This window comes from Trachemys scripta, chromosome 1 (genome assembly GCF_013100865.1).
Source record: "Trachemys scripta elegans isolate TJP31775 chromosome 1, CAS_Tse_1.0, whole genome shotgun sequence".
In the NCBI taxonomy this organism is placed as follows: domain Eukaryota; kingdom Metazoa; phylum Chordata; order Testudines; family Emydidae; genus Trachemys; species Trachemys scripta.
In genome coordinates, this window is record NC_048298.1 from 314,984,034 (window position 1) to 315,010,624 (window position 26,591).

At 41.1% G+C, this 26,591-nt stretch overlaps 1 protein-coding gene across 1 annotated transcript in view; it reads left to right on the forward strand.

Annotated features, from left to right (window-relative positions):
• The first annotated feature begins 538 nt into the window (after positions 1-538).
• The window catches only part of PGR (progesterone receptor), a 55,224-nt gene continuing 29,171 nt past the window's right edge, over positions 539-26,591 (forward strand). Inside the window, exons 1-2 of the mRNA XM_034758903.1 lie at positions 539-2,444; positions 4,138-4,289. Coding sequence (XP_034614794.1) covers positions 1,138-2,444; positions 4,138-4,289 — 1,459 coding nt within the window. The 5' untranslated portion in view covers positions 539-1,137. The remainder of the gene's footprint in view (positions 2,445-4,137; positions 4,290-26,591) is intronic.

The window sequence follows — 26,591 nt, forward strand, 5'->3', positions numbered from 1 at the left end:
GGATGAACAATCACTGCAAGTAATTTAATCCTTTGTTACTCTCTCCTTTCCAAGACCCCACCCTGCCTAGAGCAGAGTAACTTGTTGTTTACATCCAATGGGTGGTGAAGTGTCATACCTGGGCAACAGAAAAGGGAGGGGGGAAGAAGGGTTACAAGCTGGAGGAGGAGCTTAAGAAAACGTGTGGCGGGATCAGATGCCAAAGAGGCAGGGATAAAGGGGAAAAGAGGGGGAGGGCCAGAAAGGATATTGCCAGCTTGATTTTGGTGAATGGGTCACAAGACCACTCAAATTTGACCCAGCTGCCCCTCCCAGCACTGCAGCAGGAGGAGACCTGGAAAGAGAGAACCCCTGGGAAGGCCAGGACAGGCGCAGGATCTTGTCCTCCCTCATGGGCAAGTCAAGACCTGGCACATCCCATTTTGAAATAAAATGTTGGCAACCCTAAGGGACTGGGGCCTTGGAGGAAAAGGGAACTCGGAGACAGTGGGCGGGGCGAGGGCGAGGAGGGGCGGAGCTGGAAGCAGCAAGTGGCGGAGGGTGCCCAGCTGAGGACTTGGCTGCCTTCTCCCTGCACGGGATCGGTGCCTCCGCAGGGAAGCAGGGCCAGGCTTGGTGCCAGCCCCCAGCCCGGGGAGGCAGAGCGGGCGCGGCAGGCAGCCAGCCGGGGAGAGGCAGCGCTGAGCAGGGCGCCAGCCTGGGGAGTCGGAGCCCTCCTCAGCCCTTCCGACGGCGGCAGCTGGCGCTGCTCCGTCTCTTGCTCAGCGCGCAGGGTCCGCCAAAGGCGCCGGGGGCAGCGCCTCCGCTCGCCCGGTCACCTCGGCCGCCTGTTGCTGCACCCGGCAGAGGCGCCTCCGCCTGCTCGCAGCTTAGAGCGAACGCGCGGGGGGCGCAGCGGGAGCGTCCCTCCCCGCGGACGCCGGAGGCGGTGGGTCCCGTGGCTGGCTGCGGGGTTTGGGGCTTGTGCTGGTGTCTGTGGGGCTGGGCAGAGGCGAGGCAGGCGGCGGGGAAGCGGAGCTCTCCGGGGACCCGCGGCGGAGGGTGCCGCCCGCTCAGAGGTGCTGCGGGGCCGGGGCAGGATGTGAGGAGCTGCCAGTCCCGAGCCAGTCCCCAGCCCAGCGCCCTGCGCGGCTCAGCATGAGCGAGATGAAGGCGAAGGACTCGAGGGCGCCTTCCTCTGCCAGGGACGGCTCGGTCCGGCTGCAGGGCCGCCCAGAGCGGGATCCCTTCCGCGGGGGGGCGGAGGCCGTGGACATCTCCCTGCATGGGCTGCTCTACCCCAAAAGCAGCGAGGAGGAAGAGGAGGAGGAGGAGGAAGAGCAGCAGAGGCGCCCAGAGGGGAAGGAGAGGGGCCCCTCCTCACAGCGGGAAGGCAGCGGCTCCCCGCCGGATAGGGACGCGCTGGACAGCGTCCTAGACACTTTCTTGGCTCCCCCGGCCCACGCCAGCTCGGCCAGCGCCCCCGCGGCTTGGTGCCTCTTCGGGGCCGAGATCCCCGAGCTCCCCGGCGCACTGATGAGCCGCTGCTCCGAGCACCAGCGGGGAGAGTCAGCCGCCGCCCACCAAGACAGCCCGGCTGCAAACTCGGGCTCCGTGCCGCCTCCGGCCCCGGCCGCCTCCCTTTGGCCGGGCGGGGACCCCCCGGCTGCCGCCGCGATGCTGCCGCCCCAGCGGGAGGGCGAGGGAAGCGCGGAGAGCGCGGGTGGGCCGCGCAGTGCCCCCGCGGCACTCCCCGAGGAAGATCACGGCTTTGCCTCCGGGGGGCCAGCTGAGCAGGACGACGGCTCCGGGAGCAGCCTTGCTCTTGCCCCTGCCTATGCCGCTGCCCCTGGGCGCTCTGCGGCGGCAGCAGGGTCCGGGCAGGATTTCCTCCATGTGCCCATCCTGCCCCTTAACTCGGCCTATCTGGCAGCCAGGACCCGGCAGCTGCTCGATGTGGAGGAATATGAGAGCAGCCTCTTTGGCCGTCGTGCGTCTCCCACCTCCACCCCCCATGACTTTGCGGACTATGTCTATCCCCAGCCCGACTCAAAGGAGGAGCATTATAGCTACGGGGACTTCCAGCCTGCTCTAAAGATCAAGGAGGAAGGAATTAGTGCCAGCACCCCCTACTTGGGCACCAAGACCACTCCAGCAGTAACGTGCACAGACTACACGCTGGCCCCTCCGCAGCCGAGAGCCAGCCAGGAGTCCTCCTCTCTCGAGTGTATCCTGTACAAAACTGAGCCTTCAGTTCTGCCTGGGCCCTATGGGCCGCCGCACTGTAAAGCATCGGGGAGCTCAAGCTGTATGGTTCAGCGGGACAGTCTGCCCTCCACATCAACAGCCCCTCAAGCCTTTTACCAGCCTCTCAACCTGAACGGCCACCAGCAACTTGGCTTTCAGACAGCCGTGCTCAAAGAGAGTTTACCCCAGTTATATCCGCCCTATATCAATTACATTAGGTAAGATTTAAGGTTACATGAATCTACAGCAAACGGCACTAAACCTTCTTTTAAAACATTACTTTTAAAGGCACACACATTTCAAAATATTTATGTCTACATTTTATAATCAAATTTGTGGTTTTGATCTTAATTTAAAAGGGATGATTTATTGTGTTATCTTTTAAACAGACATGGCAAACAGTTATTGACAGTTTTTTAAAATAAGGTGTTACTGAGCTAGGTATTCAGCTAATCTTTGTGCCATAACTCTTTTTTGTGTTAAGGAGGTTAAATCACAGAAGTTGTGCTGAAAGCAGACTTACAGACAAAAAATACAGACTTCACCTAAGTTTTTAAGTAAAATGAATTTTGTATTAAAGGAACATTGCACTGATTAGAATACGTTTTACAATAAAAAGGGGAAGTTCTAAAAATGTGTGAGACATTGAAACATGACAAAAAGGAATCAAAGGGACTGAGCTTCATTTGATCAAAACTCCGATGGAGCTTTTAAAATAAATACATGTAGAAATAAGACAAATATATTTACGTTTGTTACATTGTTTGTGTCCTATTTGGAATTTTAGTTCTTGTCAGAAGAACTCCACTTTATCAAATCGTACTCTTGTGACAGTGAAATTTTAAATGCTTTTGTCACAAGTTTGACCTCTGGATCCAACAGAGACTATATTTTGTAATCAATACAACGTTGTTTATTACTATATAATGGACTAACAGGTCATCACTTCTGAATAGTCTTAAATGGTGAAGATTTCATGATTTATATGCAGGTAACTTCTGTGTACACAATGGTATATTTTACAAGTAGATATTATGTTTACATTTACATATTTCTTTAAAATGCACATGCATGATTTTAGGGGAAAACCACCCAATTTCAAAGCAAAAATTAACATGACAATATGTCCAAAATTCTGATCTAGCTAATATATTAATACGTCGTTAAATAAAATGGCTCAATATGATTCTTATATACAGAAATACTACAACATTGTTAGAATATTTACTAATACATTAAAGACACTTCTAGTTTTTTAGTAAATAGCCATTTGCTAGCTAAATAAATCAATTTCTTTAGGTGGACATTATATCTGGAAATAAGTCTTCGCTATCTTTTTTGTGTTAATTAAAACTGGTTACAGGTAAGAACTCTGTCAATGAATTAGGAGATATTAATTTGATATTTATGAATTTTCTGCGTAAAGGCCAGTTACCAGTTGCCTAGGGAAAGGGCTGCTGAAGTTAAATTAGTTTCAGTTCAAAGCAGTTTATTATTATTTTAGATTCAGCAACTAGAGAAATTTGCAAAGGAGTAATTTTATTCACATGAGCAGTCCCACAGAAGGATCAGACATCTCTTTTGAAGGCCCTAGAAAAGAACCTAGCTTTACAGTCTACTAGCTAAAACGTGTTAAGATACAATTTGCCCTCTACGCCAGGGTTTTTAAATTACTTAAAACATTTTAGCTAATGCATTTTACAGATATGCCTTTTATCCAAGTCGCAAAGCAAAAACATATTCAGTGCTGGAGTTGCTTTAACCACTTTTCTTTTGTCATTAACAAATTTGCTTTCAGTTTTAAAAGGCAAGCATTAGGACTGTAATTTCCTTTAAAACTATAACCCAGCCTGACAGTGAATCTTCTTTACAAGTCTGTTTTATTCCTGTTAATTTTCTTTCCTTTTAAAGGCCAGATACTGAAGTTGGTCAGAGTCCTCAATACAGTTTTGAATCATTACCTCAGAAGATTTGTCTGATCTGTGGTGATGAGGCTTCTGGTTGCCACTATGGAGTACTTACCTGTGGAAGCTGTAAAGTCTTCTTTAAGAGAGCAATGGAAGGTACGTCAGATGCTTTTGTTTCTAAATTTCTGTAATAAAACTTCCTGCAGTACATTAAGCACTTTATTTTTATCTAGTTTTAAAACCAATCTTTGTAAATATTGCAGTCATGTTTTGTCCCTGAGAAAAAGTTTCAGATACTTGCAGTAGGTGGTAAATTCCTTCTTAGTTATTTAATATTAATACTATTTGCTTTACTTATATTTATTATCTGGCTTGTTTTATTTTGGGTTGTGGATTTGGTAAGCTTATAAAATCTTGCAGTTCTTAATCTGTTACAAACTTAATAAAATGTTAATAAATACCGGCCTCACTTTAAAAATATTTAAATGTTGCTGCTTGGCAACAAACAACCTTGGTATGAAACTATGTTCTTTATGCAAATAAAAACTACCATTGGCTTCATTCTCTCATTAAAGTCAGTGGTAGTTTTTCTTGCTTATGGAATACAGAACTGGGCCTTTGAGTTTAAATAATAATTTTAAAATAGTTGTTTTGCTTTCTATTCAGGACATGAAAATCAAGTCTAAGGTGTTAATAAAACAGTAGTTTTATATTACCTCTGAAAATAGGTTGGTACCTAGTTGAGAATGTATGTTTGGTTTCTCTTTTTAAATCAAATGATATATGTGATCCCGCATTCCTTATGTACCCAAAATGCATACACACACACCTGTTGAAATAATTTATTGTGTACAAAATGCAAAATTAGACCCCATATTTTTTCTGACACTACCAAATACTAAATAAAAGAGTATACTGTATACTCTTCAACGGTTTTACCTTTTACCTTTTATGTGTTTATCCTCTCATCATGTCAAACTAATATACTAGAGTACCGCATATACACAAAACCCTTGCTTACAGTATATTTCTCTAATTTGTATTTGTTTTCTTAAAATCAAAGTTGTATAATATGTTTCTCTGACATTTCATATAGTTTATTCACCTTCATATAATTTAATCTTCAAATGAAAGAACATCTGAATGTGGGGGTGAAAAAAATTAACATAGTTTGTGAGATATAACACTAATTTTTGTTCTGTAATTTGTTGTTTAGTCTATGTGTGTATTATTCTTTAAGTGTCATATCTTTAAAAAGTCAGTCATAACATAAAGATAGTTGTAGCTTACTAGGTTAGGCTCCAATTCAGGAAAGCACTTAAAGATGTGTCTATATTTAGGCATGTACTTCACTGACTTGATTAACTCATATTCTTGATTAGGTTACATAAATGAATTAAGTTTACTTCAGTTTTAGCAATACTTTAAATACATCAAATACTTATAACAGCTCAAGCAAGTGAAATTTTTAACAAGGAATCTAATTTAAAAAGGCCACATTTTAAAGAATTTTTTTTTTACTTCATCCCTATAGAGTAATGTTGTCTTTGACTAATATTTTGTGGTTGGTTGGTTGGTTGATTTCTTTAAGAACTGTTAAAAACAGCTGGGTACAAACCCGCTTTCCAGTTGTATTTGCCCAAATAGGCAAATCTGCTCAGAAATGTATTTTATTACCATTTTAATATAAAAGCATTGCTGATAAATGTTATGAACACTTTATGATTAAAATATTAATGAGCCTATGTTGGCAAAGTCTTCACAGTCATAGATTTTAAAGCCAGAAGGGACCACTGTGATTAGTCAGCTCTCCCGGATAATACAGGCTGTATAGGACTTCCTGCTTCAATCCAAAAGCTGTGGTTCAACTAGAGCATATTTTTTAGAAAAACATCCAATCTTGATTTAAAAATTTCCAGTAATGGTGAATCTACCACTACCCTTGGTAAATTGTTCCAATGATTAATATCTCTCACTGTTAAAAAAAAAAAAAAAAAAAAAAAAGCACCTTATTTCTAATCTGAATTTGTCTAGCTTCAGTGTCCAGCCATTAAGTCTTATAGCTTTGTCTTCTAGATTGAAGAGACCTCAGATTTGTGTTCCCCATGTTGGTACTTACAGACTGTGATCAAGTCACAATCTCTTCTCTTGGACAAGCTAAATAAGTTAAACTCCTCGAGTCTTTCATGTTTTCCAGTCCTGTAGTCATTCTTGTGACTCTTTTATAAAACCCTCTCCAATTTATCAACATTCTTCTTAAAGTGTAGACACCAGAACAGACACAATATTCCAGTAGTGATTGTACCAGTGTCAAATGCAGAGGTAATATAACTTCTGTACACCTACTTGTTATTCCCCTTTTTATACATCCAAGAATGACATTACCCTTTTGTTCACAGTGTTGCACATGGAGTTCACGTTCAGCTGATTATCCACCATGATTTAAAAGTATTTTTCAGAATAATTGCTTTCCATGATCGTGATCCCCCCATCCTGGAAGTATAGCCAACATTCTTTGTTCATAAATGTATGACTTTACATTTGGTTGTATTTAACCATATATAGTTTGCTTGTGCCTAGTTTACTAAATTGTTCTGAATCAGTGATGTATCCTCTTCATTATTTACATTCCTCCATTCTTTGTGTCATTTGCAAACTTTGTTTTCTTTCGGATCATTGTTAAAAATGTTAACTAGCGTAGGGCCAAGAACTGACCCCTGTGGGACCCCACTAGAACCACACCTATTCAATGATTATTTGCTGTTTACAATACAGTTTGAGACCTTCCAGAGATCCAGTTTTTAAATAATTTAACTTGTGCCATGTAGATTTTGTATTGTTCTAGTTTTTTAATCAAAATGTTGTGCCATACCTAATCAACACTATTACTTTTTTGACAAGATTACAAATTTGATTGATAAAGGTATCAGTTTGGCAAGATCTATTTTCCATAAACGCACATTGAATGGCAAGTTAATTATATAACTTTCCTTTAATTCTTTATAAATCAAATTCCATACAAGCAACTCTGTTATTGATTGATTAGGATTGATGTCAGGCTGACGGGACTATCATAATCTGGGTCATCCTATTTACCCTTTTAAAATATTGGCATGATATTAGCTTTCTTTCAGTCCTCTGGAACTTCTCCAGTGTTCCAAGACTTACTGAAAATCAATATTAATGATTCAGCAAGCACCTTGGCCAGCTCTTTTAATATTCTTGGAGGAAAGTTTTAAATCTGCTGATTTAAAAATATCTAGCTTTAGTAGCTGCAGTTTAACATCTTTATTAGTGACTGTTGACATGGAAAGTATTTCACCATCATATGATATGAATACTTCATTTGGCTTTATTCCAGCTTCAGAACACTTCTGCGATTTCTACATTATCATTGACAATGGAACAGTATCATTGCTGGCATTGTTGTTGTGCCTAATATACTTTAAAACTCCTTTTTATTGTTCTTAACCTTGCCAATCATGGAGTTCTACTTTTGTCCTTTTGCCTTCCTTATCAATTTCCTACAATTCCTAGCTTCTGGTTTGTATTCATTACTATGAACTTCTGCTTTTTTCCATTTGTTATACATACTTTTAAAAACTTTTTATAGCTACTTTAATTTCTCCTCTAAGCCAAGTTGTTGTTGTTTTGTTTAACTAGTGTACTCCTTTGTTGATTGTGAACTTCTGAACATTTAGTAAAATATTTGTAAACAGTTATCAGTTTATCTTTCGTATCCTGTTTTGGACTTTATTTTGCTTACACATAACGAATGTAGTCATGTCATGATCACTTGTACCTAAACAACCATTAATTTTAGTTTTGTGATCAGTTCCTGTCTGTTTGTCAGCATCATGTTTAATACAGTGTTCGCTCACGTAGGATGTAAACATAAGGTGATTGATATCACTGTTTTCCTACGCACAGTCTTTCCATATTAAGAGTATTCAATAAATGTGAAAATAATGAATGTGAAAAATAGGAGTCTGTACACACTCTTATGTGGACAACACAATGTATGCTTTATGTAGCATCTAGTATTTGCTGGTACAAAATGTTTTCATCATAACATGAGAGATTATTGTTTTAATTATGAGATTTCAGGAGTGGAAGAGTGACTCAGAAAGTTGGGACATGACAAGTGAAATAGCAGTCTCTTGACTACTGAAAGTTAATGGGGAAGACAGAAAGGAGTTGGAGGCTGGATGTGTAGAGTGAACAGGATGGACAAGTAGCTGGTTACATAGTCCGACACAGAGGTTGCAAGTTTGTGGTGATTTTTTAATATCAGTAGTTCAGTCATTAATTTGATTGAGAGCTGGATAGATAGTCATTAGAGTTGCTGAAGAATGGAGTAATATGTTCCCATGTATTGGCAAAAGGATAGCCCCCTGATTTCTATGTAGCTTAGATGTAATGATCTATCTCACTAACTTCAGCTGTCACAAACTAGTGTAGTAAAATAGTTTGTCAGTAAGAACGAACACTCTAAACATTTTAATGAAAATACAGTACAAAATAATGTTTTGCAAGTTCACAAATGGTAAGTATGTAAGTTGAAAACCAGATATGTTTTTGATGTAAAAATATGCTACTATCCCCATCATTTCCTCATAGGGGATGTAGCATTACCTTTATGAATTTTTAGGTACTGTAGTACTATTCTAGACACAGTTATTTTATTTTTAAAATAACAGTTAATGAAAATAAAAGACTGAACTTCGTGAANCACAGTTATTTTATTTTTAAAATAACAGTTAATGAAAATAAAAGACTGAACTTCGTGAATGCAAGTTCACAGTTACAACTCTGCTCTTCAAGCACTTTTCATAAAAATATTGATTGTTATGATAAATTAATGCATTATTAGGAATAGGTGGCTGTTGTTATTTCACATCTTTACTTTATTGATATAACCTGATTCGTACACAATGATTGATATTACTGTTTTCCTCCACATAATGTGTGTACATAGCAACTGTGTAATGGAATATGGACAGAAGGAAGCCACTTAGCAAATATGGGATTGACTGCCTTCTGTTTTTTATTTTTTGGGGGGTGGGAGGTTAAGTAATTTCTGTTCTAAAAGTTTCTGAATTGAAATATGTTGATTGCTTCATCTTTAATTATCTGTGATGGTCTTTTTCACACACAAATCATTTCCTGCATACAGAATTTTCCTCTGAATCCAATTAATAAATTGAAATTCCTTTAAAAAAAAAAACTCTGTTCACTTATGGAAAAAAGGGATTTATCTGTTATATAAAAAATTCTATCTGTTTGATCTTTCATTAGCCAAAATATATGTCTTATCACGTATAAACATCAGTATGAACTATATTCTAGTAAATTTAGCTAGATAAGAATTATTTATGCTCGTTAGATTTGTTGTAACTATATATTTTGGTGTGGCCAGCATATAGATGCATAAATTTTAAAGAAGAACTAAAACTGTATGAAAAGCCTTAGTGAGAAGACTATATAATATAAATGTAGAATGAAACTGCTTTGGGAAGTGGAATTGTTAAAATAAATGTGATTGCTCTTGTGCAGACTTTAAATCATTTTGGTTCTCAGCTTTTCATTTGTCAGTTAATGGGTCTGAAGGTTGGACTGCTTTGTAGAATGTGTATGTTTTGCTCTTATCGGAGTTCTGAAGAAGAGTAGCTTAACTGTCATTTTCAAGGTCAGCTAATTAGAAAAGCATTCCTTTCACAAACATAAACTTCTTTGCCAGTGTGTGAAATAGTAAATTTTGTCCAGTTTTCAGCACTGCTGTTAAGCAAAGCATCTTTCAAAAAACATGTAGCAACAAAACATTTTTCACATTATTTATACATTACGGTGTCTGGATGCAGGCAGTAAGGAGTCATATTCCAGGGTGGAGAGATTATATTGTAGAGCACTGCTTTTGGTCTAGCATGCACAGGTTTAAAACCTTCTGAAAATAAAAATGCTGGTTGGGAAAATTGGATTTAGGTGCAGCAGATGGGGTAAAGGCTAGTGTTGATAGGGAATGGAGGAAAGAGAAAAATGTAAGGATAGCCAAGAGTTAGAAGTCTGTAGCTTCATAAAAACAAAACAAAACAAAAAAACCCACCTCTTCACAAGTTAGGGATTATTTACTTTCTTCAGGTATTTGCCTAGAAAGGACTGTTTCCTAAGTTGTTGCATTATTGTTACTTCTTATTGTGCAAACTTGGGACAATTACAATGGCTTTTAAGAAGTGCTCTAAAAAATAAAAGCCAATATCCTCCTGGCAACAAGAGAATCACAACAGCTACAATTACTTACTGTCATTTAAGGAATTTTAAATGTAAAAATGGATATAGTAGGTCAGAGTGGCTGAAACTTTCTTCTGTTGGTGAGTTGATGACCAACATGTATGAATGCTTGGAAAGGAACTTTTGAATGGTATCAAATAACGATATTCAGGATATTTTCTAAGAAACTTACAATTGAATAAGAATTTAAAAGGTACTGCCGAATGGGCTGTCTTTGGTTTGCAGTTGCATGAAGTTTTAGTATGGAATACAGTAAATCCTCACTTAAAGTTGGCCTGGTTAACATTGTTTCGTTGTTACGTCGCTGATCAATTAGGGAACATGCTCATTTAAAATTGCGCAATGCTCCCTTATAACGTTGTTTGGTAGCTGCCTGCTTTGTCCACTGCTTGCAGGAAGAGCAGCCCATTGGAGCTAGCTGGTAGGGGCTTGGAACCAGGGTGGACCAGCAGCCCCACTATCAGCTCCCCATTCCCTAAGTTCCCTGTGCAGCAGCCGCCCAGCAGGCTATCAATTGCCGGCAGTTCAGCTGTCCCTCCCCCCACTGCTATGTGCTGCTCCTGGCCTCTGCCTTGGAGCTGCTCTCCGGAGCCTCCTGCTTGCTGTGCAGGGGAGGAGAAAGGGGGGGGCTAATGTCAGGGTGTCCCTCTCCCCCCTACTCCTGCACCCAGCTTACCCCATTTCTAAAGAGCAGGGGGGGACACACGACAGGGCTCAGGATGGAGGGAGCTTGCTGGAAGGAGCTTCTCAACTTGTGGATCTATTTTAAAAGGCAGTGTACTTAGAGTGGGGTCAGCGTACTTAAAGGGACAAGCGCGTCTCTCTCACACACACAATGTGTGTCTCTGTGTCTGTCTGCCATGCTGTCTCCCCTCCCTCCATTCGTGCTGCCTTGTGGAGTGTGAGGATACATTAACAACGTGTTAACCCTTGAGGGCTCAGCCGATTGCTAGTTCATCATTTAGCAGTAAGGCATTCGCTGGGAAATATCCTCTGACTTCACCACCTCAACCTAGCTTCACAATCATCATCGCTGTGAACCAGTATTAAATTGTTTGTTTAAAACGTATACTGTGTGTGTGTATATATATAGTCTTTTGTCTGGTGAAAAAAATTTCCCTGGAACCTAACCCCCGCAGATTTTTGGAGAGGAATTAAATGTTTAGATTTGTTGAATCCCGGACTTATACCATTTGCTGCTCATACATTGTCTCTTGGCAGCTTGCATTCAAGCCTTTCATTTTTCAAGTGACCCCTTGCAAATGCTTTAGGTATGCAAAGAGCATATAAGTTTAGTTAGACTTCAAATAATATTGCAAGTTCTATCTTTTCTAAATGAAGTTCTTTGTTTTGAAAAAAAAAATTCATCAGCTGATGTCGCATGTTTTCCTTTGGTCACTGCTGATACTTACTTCAGCATGCTAAGGAAAAATAACTGCCTGCATCTGAAGGGTTTGAGACTAGTAAAACAGGTCGTATTGCACACGTATATGGGGAAACTGATTATTGGTTTGTTAAGACACTCTGTTTCAAAATAAGTCTAGTAGTTGCACATCTGCTTCTATACAGTTTTTAAATATATTTTGAGTTCAGGGATGGGAGTGGGTTGCTATGCAGGTAATTGCATATGGGGACAAGCTCAAACAAATATAGCAAACAGTTAAGTCACTTGTCAAATTCCACTCCCCTTCTCCTCTTGCCTGAGTTTAACAAACTCTACCATTATGGATTACTGATGCCCTGGTCATTCTCTGCAAGTGGGGAGGTGTAGGCTGAGGTGGTAGCTTCAGGCTCTGCTGGGATTGTTCATTGCCAGGCCTCCTCCAACTACACCAGGGGTCGGCAACCTTTCAGAAGTGGTGTGCCGAGTCTTCATTTATTCACTCTAATTTAAGGTTTCGCGTGCCGGTAATACATTTTAACGTTTTTAGAAGGTCTCTTTCTATAAGTCTATATTATATAACTAAACTATTGTATTTAAAGTAAACAAGGTTTTCAAAATGTTTAAGAAGCGTCATTTAAAATTAAATTTAAATGCTGATCTTATGCCACCAGCCTTCTCAGCTCACTGCCAGCCTGGGGTTCTGTTCACCTGGGCCAGCAGGGGCTGATCAGGGCTGCGGCCGGGACCCCAGGCCTCGGGGGGGGGGAGTGTTTCAGGGGTCAGGGCAGAGGGCTGGGGAGTGTGGGGGGTGCAGGGCAGAAGGCTGGGTGTGTGTTGCGGTGTGGGGGTTCAGGGCAGGGGTATGAGGAGCATGGGGGGTGCAGGGCAGAAGGCTGGGTGTGTGTTGGGGTGGGGGGTGCAGGGCAGAAGGCTGGGGGTGTGGGGGTGCAGGGCAGAAGGCTGGGTGTGTGTTGGGGTATGGGGGGGTGCAGGCCAGAAGGCTGGGGTGCTGGGCTTGTGGGGGTGCTCCCAGCGGCTCATGGCAGGGGACTGGAAGAGATATATGTCCTGAGATTCCCAGTGATCAATTCAATTACATAGGGTCAGTCTTAGGAACAGGATTTGATCTTGCATGTATGGCAGACACTGAGGCTTGGTCTACACTAAACCCCCAAATCGAACTAAGGTACGCAACTTCAGCTACGTGAATAACGTAGCTGAAGTCGACGTACCTTAGTTCGAACTTACCGCCGTCCAGACCCGGCAGGCAGGCTCCCCCGTCGACTCCGCGTACTCCTCGCGGCGAGCAGGATTACCGGAGTCGACGGGGAGCACTTCTGAGTTTGATTTATCGCGTCCAGACAAGACGCGATAAATCGAACCCAGAAGTTCGATTGCCTGCCGCCGAACCAGCGCGGTAAGTATAGACAAGCCCTGAGAGTGCTGAAATCTCTGTGAACTTAATGCACTGTGAATACCTGAAGTTAAAAGGCAAAGGTGCTTTTCATGCAAGTGCACAGTGGATGCTGAAGTTAGTACACCACTACCTCGATATAATGCGACCTGATATAACATGAATTCGGATATAACTCGGTAAAGCAGTGCTCCAGGGGGGGGGTGGGGGGCTGCGCATTCCAGCGGATCAAAGCAAGTTCGATATAATGTGGTTTCACCTATAACTCGGTAAGATTTTTTGGCTCCCGAGGACAGCGTTATATTGAGGTAGAGGTGTATTATAATTAATATTATTATATTTTGCCCATGACCAAAACATTGTAGGTGCCTCACAAAAATTCAAATAAATTTTAAAGATCTGACAAGTTTAGAATCTTTAATTTTAAGCTCTGATAAGTTTAAAATCTAACCTTGAAATAGTATTCCAACTGACGGTAAAGAATGTGTCAGGGGAAGGATGCCAGTAACAAAGATAAAATCAACACTAAGACACAGATATACATCTTGGCAGTGTTGCTAGTTTTGTTATTTACCTTTCAACCTCCTCAGTTCCTGCAAGTAAGATGTCAGAAATAGAATTTGTAGGAGGAATTTGAATGAGGCGTTACAGCTGAATGAACAAGGACTTACAGTTACACCACATTCAGTGTGAAAGACTGATAGCCAGTGACTTACAAAGTTGAAAGGTGCACTAGCATTGCATATTTTGAGCATCACCTTGTTTCTGATAACTTTGCCAATCATAGGTTGTTGCTAGTGTTAGGATTGGAAATGGCAGTGATACTGCTGTGACTGGTCATTATTGCTGATTTATTGCATGCTGAGTTGCACAAATGCTAGCTGTTCAACTTTTTCCTGAGTCCACCTTTATGCAGTCTATGTAGTGGCAATGCCATTTATTGTACTGAACACCCTTTCAGATGGAACAGAAGTCATCTCAGTTAGTGCAAAGCAGTTTGGTTTACGGAATTCCAACAGGTGACTCTGGTCAGACAATGACTAGCTACAGCTAAAGATTACTTGGCTTTTGCAAGACCAACTGTAACTGTTTAGGTGAGATGGCATCCGTCAAGCAAGACTCTATATTTCTCCTGCAACACTGATGATGTGCTCATGGTGGATATTCAGATAGTGCTTCAAAAGCTACTGAATTCCATCTCTTGCTGTCATATCAACAGGCTGCAGAGGCAGCAATATATATCTCCAGCCTCATGTTGGTTCCCTAACCGTGTGTCCATGTTCACAGCTCTGATGCTTTTGCAAACAGCTGTTGCTTAATGCCAGTTAAGCTCTCAGCACATACAAATTAGTCTTCATATTAAGTATTGTAGCCAGAATACAGAGAGAATTGTATGGAAACAAGTGGCAAGCAGTTGTTTGAGATCCATTGTTATCTTACTTTGATCAGATAGTGGTGGATAGCCACCACCCCACCTTCATATCTGTGCTAAAACACACATTTTTTCTGACTGTACTCTGCCTATTATTATAGTGTTACTAGCACACCCACAATTTACCTGAATCCTACTAGGCAGAGTGAGTAAACCTGTGCCCCCATTCCCCTCAAGGCCACACAACCCCATGTAGTTTCCCTGCAATCTGGAGGAATTAAATAGTTGTGTACTGTAGCTGATCCTGATCCTGCCTTGCAATCCACTGGTAGAGACAGACCCTAGACAGTTGTGCAGAGGCCATTGTCAATTAGGTCATCTGGAGTGGGAGCTGTTCTTTGCTATTTTCAGAGTAACAGCCGTGTTAGTCTGTATCCGCAAAAAGAACAGGAGTACTTGTGGCACCTTAGAGACTAACAAATTTATTAGAGCATAAGCTTTCATGGACTACAGCCCACTTCTTCGGATGCATATCTTTGCTATTTGTTACTCTCTTCTGCTTCTGGTGTACAATTTTTTCAGTCTTTGTTACTTTCTGACTGGGGCAATCTGTCCCACATTGGCCCACTAAAACTGTAGGATGGAATTGTGGGTCATAGACTCATAAAAAATAAATGAGAGGTGGAAGGTAGGAAAAGAATTATGAATCCAGTTTATGTATGAAATGGCAGTATCTTAGTAATGTGTTGTGATTTAAATATTTGAGAGTTTTTTCTGGGAGTTGGTAGTGTTCATAGAAGTGTATTATGTACACAACGTAATTCAGACGAACTGAACTAAAAAGGCTGTTGATTCCATTGTTTTATACACATCCATTCACTGTCATCAAAATTCTATGACTGTAGAGCACTTATGATGATTACATAAGTGCCATCTGCAAGCTATGTTGCCATAAAAAGATCAAGAGAAATTAAATTTTAAAAATTAAAATAATGTCTCTCTTTGACAAGCTATTAAACTGAAACTAAAAGTTCTATTATGTTTTTAGTTCATTCTGCTGTACACAAAGGTTTATAGTTTTCAGAATGCTAAAATTCTTGAGACCAGGATTAAGTAAGAGTATTAATTCCTTGTTTATGATAGTTTCTGCTTATCCAAGAATCCTAGTAATGCTTTAATTTGCTTTTCTGCTTTATTTAATTCAATTTAGCCATCAGCGTTAGTGCTATGTTAATTCACATTAGCAGAGTTCTTATTTCAGTTTATTCTCTCCTTCCTTTCTCTATATAATGCAGAGATTATGCTTTAATTCTTGTACAAAACTTCATGTTAGGCACATTAACTAACTAAACAATATTCTCATTCTGAAGTTTTGTTACCTTCTTCCTCTATCCTATTTAGCTGATACTATTACAAATGAGAGGTTTCAGAGTAGCAGCCGTGTTAGTCTGTATCAGCAAAAAGAACGAGGAGTACCTGTGGCACCTTAGAGACTAACAAATTTATTTGGGCATAAATTTTCGTGGGCTAAAACCCACTTCGTCGGATGCATGCAGTGGAAAATATAGTAGGAAGATATATATATATACAGAGAATGTGAAAAAAATGGGTGTTGCCATACCAACTATAACAAGACTAATCAATTAAGGTGGGCGATTATCAGCAGGAGAAAAAAAACTTTTGTAGTGATAATCAGGATGGCCCATTTCAAACAGTTGACAAGAAGGTGTGAGTAACCATAGAGGAAAAATTAGCATGGGGAAATAGTTTTTACTTTGTGTAATGACCCATCCACTCCCAGTCTTTCAAGCCTAATTTAATGGTGTCCAGTTTGCAAATTAATTCCAATTCTGCAGGGTCTCATTGGAGTCTGTTTTTGAAGTTTTTTTATTGGAGTATTGTGACTTTGAGGTCTGTAATTCAGTTACCAGGGAGATTGAAGTGTTCTCCAACTGATTTTTGAATGTTATAATTCTTGACATCTGATTTGTGTCCATTTATTCTTTTGCATAGAGACTGTCTGGTTTGGCCAATGTACATGGCAGAGGGGCATTGCTGGCACATGATGGCATATATCACATTGGTAGATGTGCAGGTGAACAAGCCTCTCATGGTGTGGCTGATGTGATTAGGTCTATGATGGTGTCCCTTGAATAGATATATGGACAGAGTTGGCATCGGGCTTTGTTGCAAGGATAGTTTCTTGGGTTAGTGTTTTTGTTGTGTGGTGTGTGGTTGCTGGTGAGTATTTGCTTCAGGTTGGGGGGCTGTCTGTAAGTGAGAACTGGCCTGTCTCCCAAGATCTGTGAGAGTGAGGGATCGTCCTTCAGGATAGGTTGTAGATCCTTGATGATGCACTGGAGAGGTTTTAGTTGGGGGCTGAAGGTGATGGTTAGTGGCATTCTGTTACTTTTTTTGTTGGGCCTGTCCTGAAGTAGGTGACTTCTGGGTATTCTTCTGGCTCTGTCAATCTGTTTCTTCACTTCAGCAGGTGGGTATTGTAGTTTAAGAACGCTTGTGTATATATATCTTCCTACTGTATTTTCCACTGCATGCATCCAATGAAGTGGGTTTTAGCCCACAAAAGCTTATGCCCAAATACATTTGTTAGTCTCTAAGGTGCCACAAGTACTCCTTGTTCTTTTTGCTATTACAAATGAGACAAACTCTGGAATGCTTAATCATTTAACCCAAAGAACAGCTCCTGTTTAGTGCACTTGGAGACTTAGATATTTAATAGATTGTTGTACATTTAACTCACTTTATTTTGGCTAGTGAAAATGAAGGATTTTGCAGCAGCACTGGAAAAGGTGTGTGGAGCAACAGAGGAGATTGTAAAGCTATATGGTTGAAAAGGGAAGTAGAGAGAGACAAAGTCTATGAGACAAACTGAAGCAAGTCCAGGGAGAGTTTAAAAAACAAAGATTGAAATCTTAACTGCAGGGCCGGCTCCAGGCACCAGCAAAACAAGCAGGTGCTTGGGGCGGCATATTTCTAGGGGCGGCATTCTGGCGCCAGCTATCATAGGCGCCGACTCCGGGGCATGGGGAAAAGGTGCCCCCGCCGCCCCAGCTCGCCTCCGCTCCGCCTCCACCTGCTCCCCTGAGCGCACCGCCGCCACTCCGCTTCTCCCCCTCCCTCCCAGGCTTGCTGCGCACGAAACAGCTGCTTTGCGCAGCAAGGCTGGGAGGGAGGAGAAGCCGAGCAGCAGGGCGCTCGGGGGAGGCGGCTGAGGTAAGCTGAAGCGGGGAATGGTTCCTCTACTCCCCTGTTACTTCCTGCACCCCCCCCCAGCTCACCTCCGCCCGCCTGCTCCTCTGAACGCGCTGCTGCTCCGCTTCTCTGCCCTCCCTCGCCTGAGGGGGGGGGAGAAGCAGAGCAGCGGCATGCCCGGGGGAACAGGTGGAGCGGAGGTGAGCTAGGGCAGGAGGTCGCGGGGGGCCCGCAGGAAGCAATGGGGGGGTGGAAAATGCGGCACGCCTGGGGGAGGAGGCGGGGCTGGGGATTTGGGGAAGGGATTTGGAAGGGATGGAGTTTCGGCGGGGCCGGGGCAGGGGGGGGGGGCACCAAAAAGGGGGGGGGGGCAAAAATTTTTTTGCTTGGGGTGGCAAAAATCCTAGAGCCGGCCCTGCTGAACTGTATCCTGAAATGAATGAAAAGCAATAAAATTGGGTGGTGTGTGTACATGTGATAAAGCAGGCAATAGTATTCTCTTTATGCGGATGTCTTGAGAGCTGGGATTTAGGGAGATTATAGAGAAAGGAGTTGTGATAGTCAAGACAGCAAGTGGAGATGAAAGTGTCAAGACATGGGAGATTTAAGAAGGGAAGGAGAGTGCAGAGTCAAGGATGATGCCAAAGTTGTGGACATTAGAGGCAAACTGGCTGTTGGAGCCAGGGAGGGAAAGAGAGAAGTGATTGCCTGAGAATTTTTCTCTCACTCTGGAGAAGCTATTCTTTTTTTTTTTTTTTTAGACATTTAGCTGAAAAGTTGAGACAGAACTGAAAAGTTTACTGTAGAATTAACCCTTGAAGGCTTCACAGGAAGTGGTAGTAGGGGGCAAAGAATACAAAGAATACAGTCTCTTAGTGGCCTCACAGAAAAATTGCAGGATTGTTCCTTACAGTATATTTTCTTCTATTTTATTCAGTCTAGGTTTTGATATTTAAAAATATTGGGCTTCCATCATTTCCCTTAGTAAATGTTTCTACTGCCAAATACATTCCCATGTTGGAATTTCCTGATAGTCAGTCTGCATCTTCCTACTGTAATACAAATAATTAATAATTACAGAGGATGCACACAGTCAAACCAAAAAAATAAAAACATAGGGAAGTCCAACGTTTGAGATGCTGCAAATAAAATCTACTCAAGTAAATATTTTAGTATGCTCACTAATAGCCTATACAAGCTTTCCAGCTGGTTTATCCCTAATTTTGAATTAACCAAATATAGGGTTGCCAACCCTCCTGGATTGCCCTGGAGTCTCCAGGAATTAAAAATTAATCTTCCATTAAAGATTATGTCATGTGAATAAACCTCCAGAAATACATCCAGCCAAAACTGGCAACGCTAACCAAATATCTTGCATATCTTTCCTTTCCTACTCACACGTTCTGTCCTTCAGTGAGATGCTGGAATTTAAATATAAAGGTCAAACAACTAACAACATTTCTCGGTGTCTAGTTTCAGTTAACTGTAGAAGCACAAATATTAGTGTGAGATGATGATTAGGCATTTATAGCTCAAATTAATCTGTGTGACTGAAATCCGTTTATGTTCTTCAAATAGACATCAAGTTAGACAAAAGAGAACATAACTATATTACTTAACATTTTAAAAGGTAGTATCCAGATGTGCCTGGTTGCAGTCATCTGTGTCAATTATATGTCCCTTATTTTAGACCCAATTATATCAAATGCTGAGTGATTTTTTGGGTACATTGATTATAGAAATTTATTGAAATTACCTGTAAAAATCCAGACTCAGGAGATTATAGAAGATATGAAACATGTTAAATCAGCGTCTGAAATGTTTTCCAGAAAGGGGAGGGATAGCTCAGTGGTTTGAGCACTGGCCTGCTAAACCCAGGGTTGTGAGTTCAGCCCTTGAAGGGACTACTTAGGGATCTGGGGTAAAATCAGTAGTTGGTCCTGCTAGTGAAGGCAGGGGGCTGGACACAATGACCGTTTGGGGTCCTTCCAGTTCTATGAGATAGGTATATATCTATTTATTATAATCTGAAATTAATGGTTCAGACTTAAGGGAACTGGATGTTATGGAGTGGAAAAATCAGATGGTGGGTAGTAGAAGGCTTCTCTGAAGTTCCCTGTGTTGATGCATCCATATAGAGTTGATATTAAGTTACAAAGGACGAGTGCTATTCAGTCTCAGAAGGTGACTGCTGCTTGTTCTACAGTCTTGAAGATTAGGAAAGAAAAGTTTTAAGTCTGATATTAGGAAAATGTTATGAATAGTAAGAACCAAATGGGTGGGCAGCTCTAAATGATATGATAAAAATAACAGTCAGTCTACATTAGCACTAGAACCAAAGGAAATTTCCCTAAAATAATCAGTGTAGACAAGACCATTGAATAAAATAGTACTATGTGTAATTTGAATACTCTTAGTCCAGCACCTTGCTTTTGCTCAGTTAATCCGTATTCAGTTATTCCTTGTCTTCTAACTGGCAACAGTAGGTCATTTATTTATTTTATTTATTTTCATTTATAATAAAATAAAGAAATGCCTATCCTGTGGTCTGGATACTTTTACCATACATGAATACAACATTTTCTCAAATCAGAAACCTAACCGCATTAGCCTCTTATAAGTGAAGCATAGTCCAAAGCCCATTGATATTAACACTGAAATTCTAGGGGATCTTTTTTGCCATAGGTATGTCTTTGTTTCTCTATTTTACTACTGAAATTTTGGAGGCAAAAGGGAAATATCTAGTCAATTATATTGCTAAAGCTGATAATAAAGGATTTACTGTTCACAACTAACACCCAATGGTAGTTAATGGATTTTAAATTCTAAATCTAATTAAGCTTGTGAAAATGAAAGACATTCCATAACATAGCTCAGTCAAATGGTTAACCCTTATTGATGGCATTGCAGTGCAAACCCAACCTCCTTGCCTTTTGGCAGTAGATGGTGTGTTACGACTGGTATCCATCGTCATCGTATTCCTCAGTGAGTTCGGTCAGAGGCACCTGGGCAAACATGTTTTGTCTCCTGGAGATTCAGTCCTGCCGGCAGTCCTACTGAACCGTCTTGACGATGATGGCTAGCAGTCGTAATACAGCATCTTCTGCCAAGCACCCAGAAGATGCCGATGGCTATCAGTCATGCTGCACCGTCTGCTGCCAGCCTAAGATGTAAAAGATAGATGGACCAGATTTGTTCTGTATTCATTTGCTTCCCCCTCCCTCCATGAAATCAACGGCCTGCTAAACCCAGGGTTTTGAGTTCAATCTTTGGGAGGGCCATTCTGTGTGACAGTTGTTTGTGTTTCTCCCTGATGCACAGCCACCTTTGTTGATTTTAATTCCCTGTAAGCCATGTCATCACTCGCCCCTCCCTCCCTCCATCAGACAATAGTTTCGTGCCTTTTTTCAGCCTAGACGCCATAGCATTGGGATCATGGAGCCCGCTCAGATCACCGCGGCAATTATGAGCACTATGAACACCACGCACATTGTCCTGGAGTATATGCAGAGCCAAAACATGCCAAACCAAAACCAGGCGAGTAGGAGATTGCAGCGTGGTGACGAGAGTGATGAGGAAATTGACATGGACATAGACCTCTCACAAAGTACAGGCCCCAGCTATGTGCAAATCATGGTGTTACTGGGGGAGCTTCATGCGTGGAATGCCGATTCTGGGCCCGGGAAACAAGCACAGGCTGGTGGGACCACATCATGTTGCAGGTGTGGGATGATTCCCAGTGGCTGCGAAACTTTCGCATGCGTAAGGGCACTTTCATGGAACTTTGTGACTTACTTTCCCCTGCCCTGAAGCGCCAGAATACCAGGATGAGAGCAGTCGTCACACTTGAGAAGTGAGTGGCGATAGCCCTGTGGAAGCTTGCAACGCCAGATAGCTACCGGTCAGTCGGGAATTAATTTGGAGTGGGCAAATCTACTGTGGGGGCTGCTGTGATCCAAGTAGCCAACGCAATCAAAGACCTGCTGATATCAAGCGTAGTGACTCCAGGAAACATGCAGGTCATAGTTGATGGCTTTGCTGCAATGAGATTCCCAAACTGTGGTGGGGCGATAGACGGAACCCATATCCCTATCTTGTCACCGGAGCACCATGCCACCGAGTACATAAACCGCAAGGGGTACTTTTCAATGCTGCTGCAAGCCCTGGTGGATCACAAGGGACATTTCACTAACATCAACATGGGGTGGCTGGGAAAGGTACATGATGCTCGCGTCTTCAGGAACTCTGTTCTGTTTCAAGCTGGTGGGATAGCTCCCGGAGACCAATAACGTCGAATTCCATCCACACTACCCCAAATCCGACCCGCAAAGGCCGATTTCAGCGCTAATCCCCTCGTCGGAGGTGGAGTAAAGAAACCGGTTTAAAGGGCCCTTTAAGTCGAAAAAAAGGGCTTTGTCGTGTGGACGTGTCCAGGCTTAATTTGATTTAATGCTGCTAAATTCGACCTAAACTCGTAGTGTAGACCAGGCCCTTGTCTTGGTTTGTTCATATTCAGAAGTAGTTGTTTGTGGTGTTCCAGGGACAGAGGAGCAATTGTTCTTGGTAAATATCAAAGCATTTGAATAACTAAGGAGCAACATGGCCACAGTCAAAAATGAGTCTGGAACTATTTCCTTGGTTGAAAGGACAGTGGATGTTTACGTAAGTCTTGGTAGGGACATAAAAAAATAAAAGGATCCATAAGTGATACTTCCAGAGGGAAAACATCACCCACTTTTATCTCTGTTCCTCCAGATGGCTTACTTATATTTGAGTTTCCTAAAAGTATCAATATTTGAGACAGCAGGCGGACTCTGACATATTGCTGCATATAGAATAGTCCAATAAAATGATTCCAACCAATAAAATCATTTCAAAACTAGATACATACTGAGTATGCCCTATTTCTTCTCTTAAAGCCTCTGTAGTGTAACAGTAGCATAGAGAAATACTGCGAGGGCTTTCAAAGCTAACTAAGGCAAAGTAGGGGAGAGATCAACTAAATATTGCACAGACTATGAAGGCGAGGGATATGGTTAAAAATAAGCATTCTGCTTCTTGGTCTGTGGCCAGAAATACGAAGAGTTGTTTTGTTGCTTTTTAATGTTTCGCTCAGCGGGGCTGGGAGGGGGCAAGAGGAATCATGGTGCGGATGTTATGGAAGAAGGCAACAGTAACAACCGAGGAAGAGCCCTGTTTAAGCTTAGAGACTAACAAATTTATTAGAGCATAAGCATCCGAAGAAGTGGGCTGTAGTCCATGAAAGCTTATGCTCTAATAAATTTGTTAGTCTCTAAGGTGCCACAAGTACTCCTGTTCTTCTTTTTGCGGATACAGACTAACACGGCTGTTACTCTGAAACCTGTTTAAGCTTGTGTCTCTCACCAACAGAAGTTGGTCCAATAAAAGATATTACCTCACTGACCTTGTCTCTCTAATATCCTGAGACCAACATGGCTACAACAATGCTAAAAAATGAATGTGAACATTTAAAACAAAAACTAAAAACATGCTATTTTGGATGGTTTGGCAGGAATTCTTAGCATCTTGCCAGAAGACAATGCCATTTTTCTCATGAAATAAGTACTCATAGCTGTACCTATTACCCGTTACTGAGAGGACATTTTCAGATTGTCCTTACTGTATATCTGTAGAACAACTCTTGCTGAACAGAAGTGGGCAAAGAAAGGGGATACAAAAAACAGCAGCTGAGTTACATAGCCACCATTTCAGACGTGTTTATTACCATTGGCATTAAGTAACTAAATCAAACAACAACTGCTCTGAAAATAAATACACACATAAAAAGAAGCAATGATTGAAACAACATTCGCATGTCCACACCAGAAAGAAGGAACACAAATTTCACAGGTTTGGATGCTTTCCTGTACTTGAGCCATACCTTTTTTGCTCTGCATAATTGAGCTAACATGTTTTTCTATTGATATTTTGATACGTCCACTCACTTGAAGTCCTGGTTAGAATTAGGAGGTACCGAAACATGGAGGTGGGGAAAATTTAAAAAGTTTTAAACACCAAAAAATAAATTTGAGGTTAATTTGGACAGATGAGTGAAGATTGGAATTGATTGTTTTATCCAATCAGGTTGTCCCATCCATAATTAAAATGATTGGCAATACAGTTGCAATCAAATAATCACAGGATAGAATAATAATGTTTTAGAGCATAATTTTGACTTTGACTTGAGAGAATGAGAGAAGAACTGGGCCATCATTATTATTTGTTGTATTTGACTACAACATTATATCTTGGCAATAGAATGCTAATAAGATGACAGCATTGCTGGAATGTAATTCACATTAAAATAACATCAAGACAATAAGATTCAATTTTAGCACACACAAAATAAAACCTGACATTCAAGTAATTACATAACTCTTTCAATTTGACTAAAATTCTTTACAGTCAAATTTTAAAATTTTGTTTTTGCGAAGGAAAATCTACTGAAGCAAGAAAGGATACTTTCTTGTATCCATAACATCAGGAAGAATACACAAATCCTAAAACTGCAAGACCAGAAAAGACTACTTCATACATCATTCAGTCTGATCTACCTGCTTCTGCCTTGCTTGCACTAGTTAGTGGTTCTTGAATCTTTTCAGTGCCCAAAGAATTCCCCTTTAGAGGCTGTTCCACTGTCCAAATATATTTACTGTTAAGAACTGTTTCATCAGACCTAACTAAACTTTTCCTTCCTTAGTGTCCAGCTGTTGCTGTTTGTTCTACCATCTTCAAGGCTTTGAATGGTTCCTGTCCTTCATTGATTTGTTTCCATTTAAGGACCACCACCATGTGAATAGAAACTGTTTAAAAATGTACTTGTCACTTTTTACTCTTCATGCTTCTGTGGTGCTGCTGCAATCTCCTAGCCTCTTCCTGGTGATGCAACAAGTTTGTGCGTTGTATAATCAACTTCTGTCAGTTTCTTAAAATGATGTAGCACCCTTTATCACTAAAATGGGTTAATTAAGAAGTTTTCTATTATGAATTTTATGCTCTCACCATTAAAAATGTACACCTTATTTCTAGTCTGAATTTGTCTAGCTTCAACTTCCAGCCGTTGAATTGTGTTATATCTTTCTCTGCTAGATTTGAAGAGACCAATATTAAATATTTGTTCCCCATGTAGGTATTTATAGACTGTAATCAAATCACCCAATAATCATTGCTTAGTTGAGCTAAATAGATTGAGCTTATTGAGTCTATCACTATAAGGCACGTTTTCTAATCATTTAATCATTCTTGAGATTCTTCTATGAACCCTCTCCAATTTATCAACATCCTTCTTAAACTTGGGGACCAGAACTGGATACAGTATCCCAGCAATGGTTGATCCCATTTTGGACCGTACCACTGCTTTTCCTGATTAAAAAAAAGTTTAATAAACTTGTTTATATGGCAAAAGCTGTATTTTCTTGGCATGACTAACAGACAAAGGTAGAAGAGTGAAGATTGTACAGTGGTTCAGGTACCAGCCTGGGACTCGTGAGACCTGGGTTCAATTGCTCCTGTGCTAGATACTTCTGATATGAATTTGGCCGTCATTTAGTCTCTCCGGACCAGATTTCTAACAGTATTTAGGAGTTGCAGTACTCAACATTGCAATGTCTAGCTGATTTATGAATCCGAATCTAATTTTCAAAAGGTGTTTAGGCACTTAGGAGCCAAAAGCTCATTGGCAGTTGAAGGGATTTAAGCTTCTAAATGCCCAAATCCTTTTTGAAAATGAGATTTAGATACCTAAATCAGTTAAGCATTGCAACAATGAGCAGAGCAATGCCTAAATATCTTTTAAAATCTGGGCATCTGGGCCTTAGTTTGCCATCTGTAAAACTGAGGTAATAGTACTTTCCTACCTTACAGTGGTGTTGTTAGCATAAAAATAAATTAAAGATTGTGAGTTGCTCAGATACTATGGCAATGGTGGCCATACAAGTATGTTAGGTAGATAAATAAAAGTACATATACATTTCTTTTGTGTGTATTCCCTGTTATATGTTTTTCTCAAAAAAAAATTTCTACTATTTCATAACTTTTATAGAAGATGTGCATATTTTTTGTTTTGTCAGTATTGTTCATTAAGCTTGCCAATATATAATGGGTTTGGTCAGTGCTTAATTTATCATGAAAGAGATGCTGGGGCTCAAACAATTTTATTTACTTTCAAGCCCTGGCACAAATTAAGTACTGGGTTTGGTGTTCCTATCTGCTGAGAAATGTGGAGGGTAACAAATAGAATTGAAAAAGGAATAACATTTTCCAAGAACAATGAAAGGGGTTGCAGAGCAAATGTAGCATTCTAACAGGTCCCATTCCTGGGATGCTGGGTGCCCCAGCTTCTGTGACCTGAAGCAGGAGTTGAGGATACTCATCCCCTTGCAGGAGGTGCCCAATCCTTCAAAGGAAAGCACCCTCAGTTACCCTATGAAACAGAGAAAAAATGTTTTACAAGAAGTGAAATAAGATCCGAGAAAAGACCCAGAAAAGAAGAAATCTCAAATTTGGTCCTACTAGCTGATTTATGTACAAAATTTCGATTGTACAGTAACATGAACAGTATATATTGTCCATGCCCTATTTTGGAACTATAGAAGACTGGTGAACATTAAGAAGCCAAAACAATTACTATAATAAAACTCAAGTATCAGAGGGGTTACCGTGTTTACAGTCTAAATCTGTAAAAAGCAACAGAGGGTCCTGTGGCACCTTTGAGACTAACAGAAGTATAGGAAGCATAAGCTTTCGTGGGTAAGAACCTCACTTCTT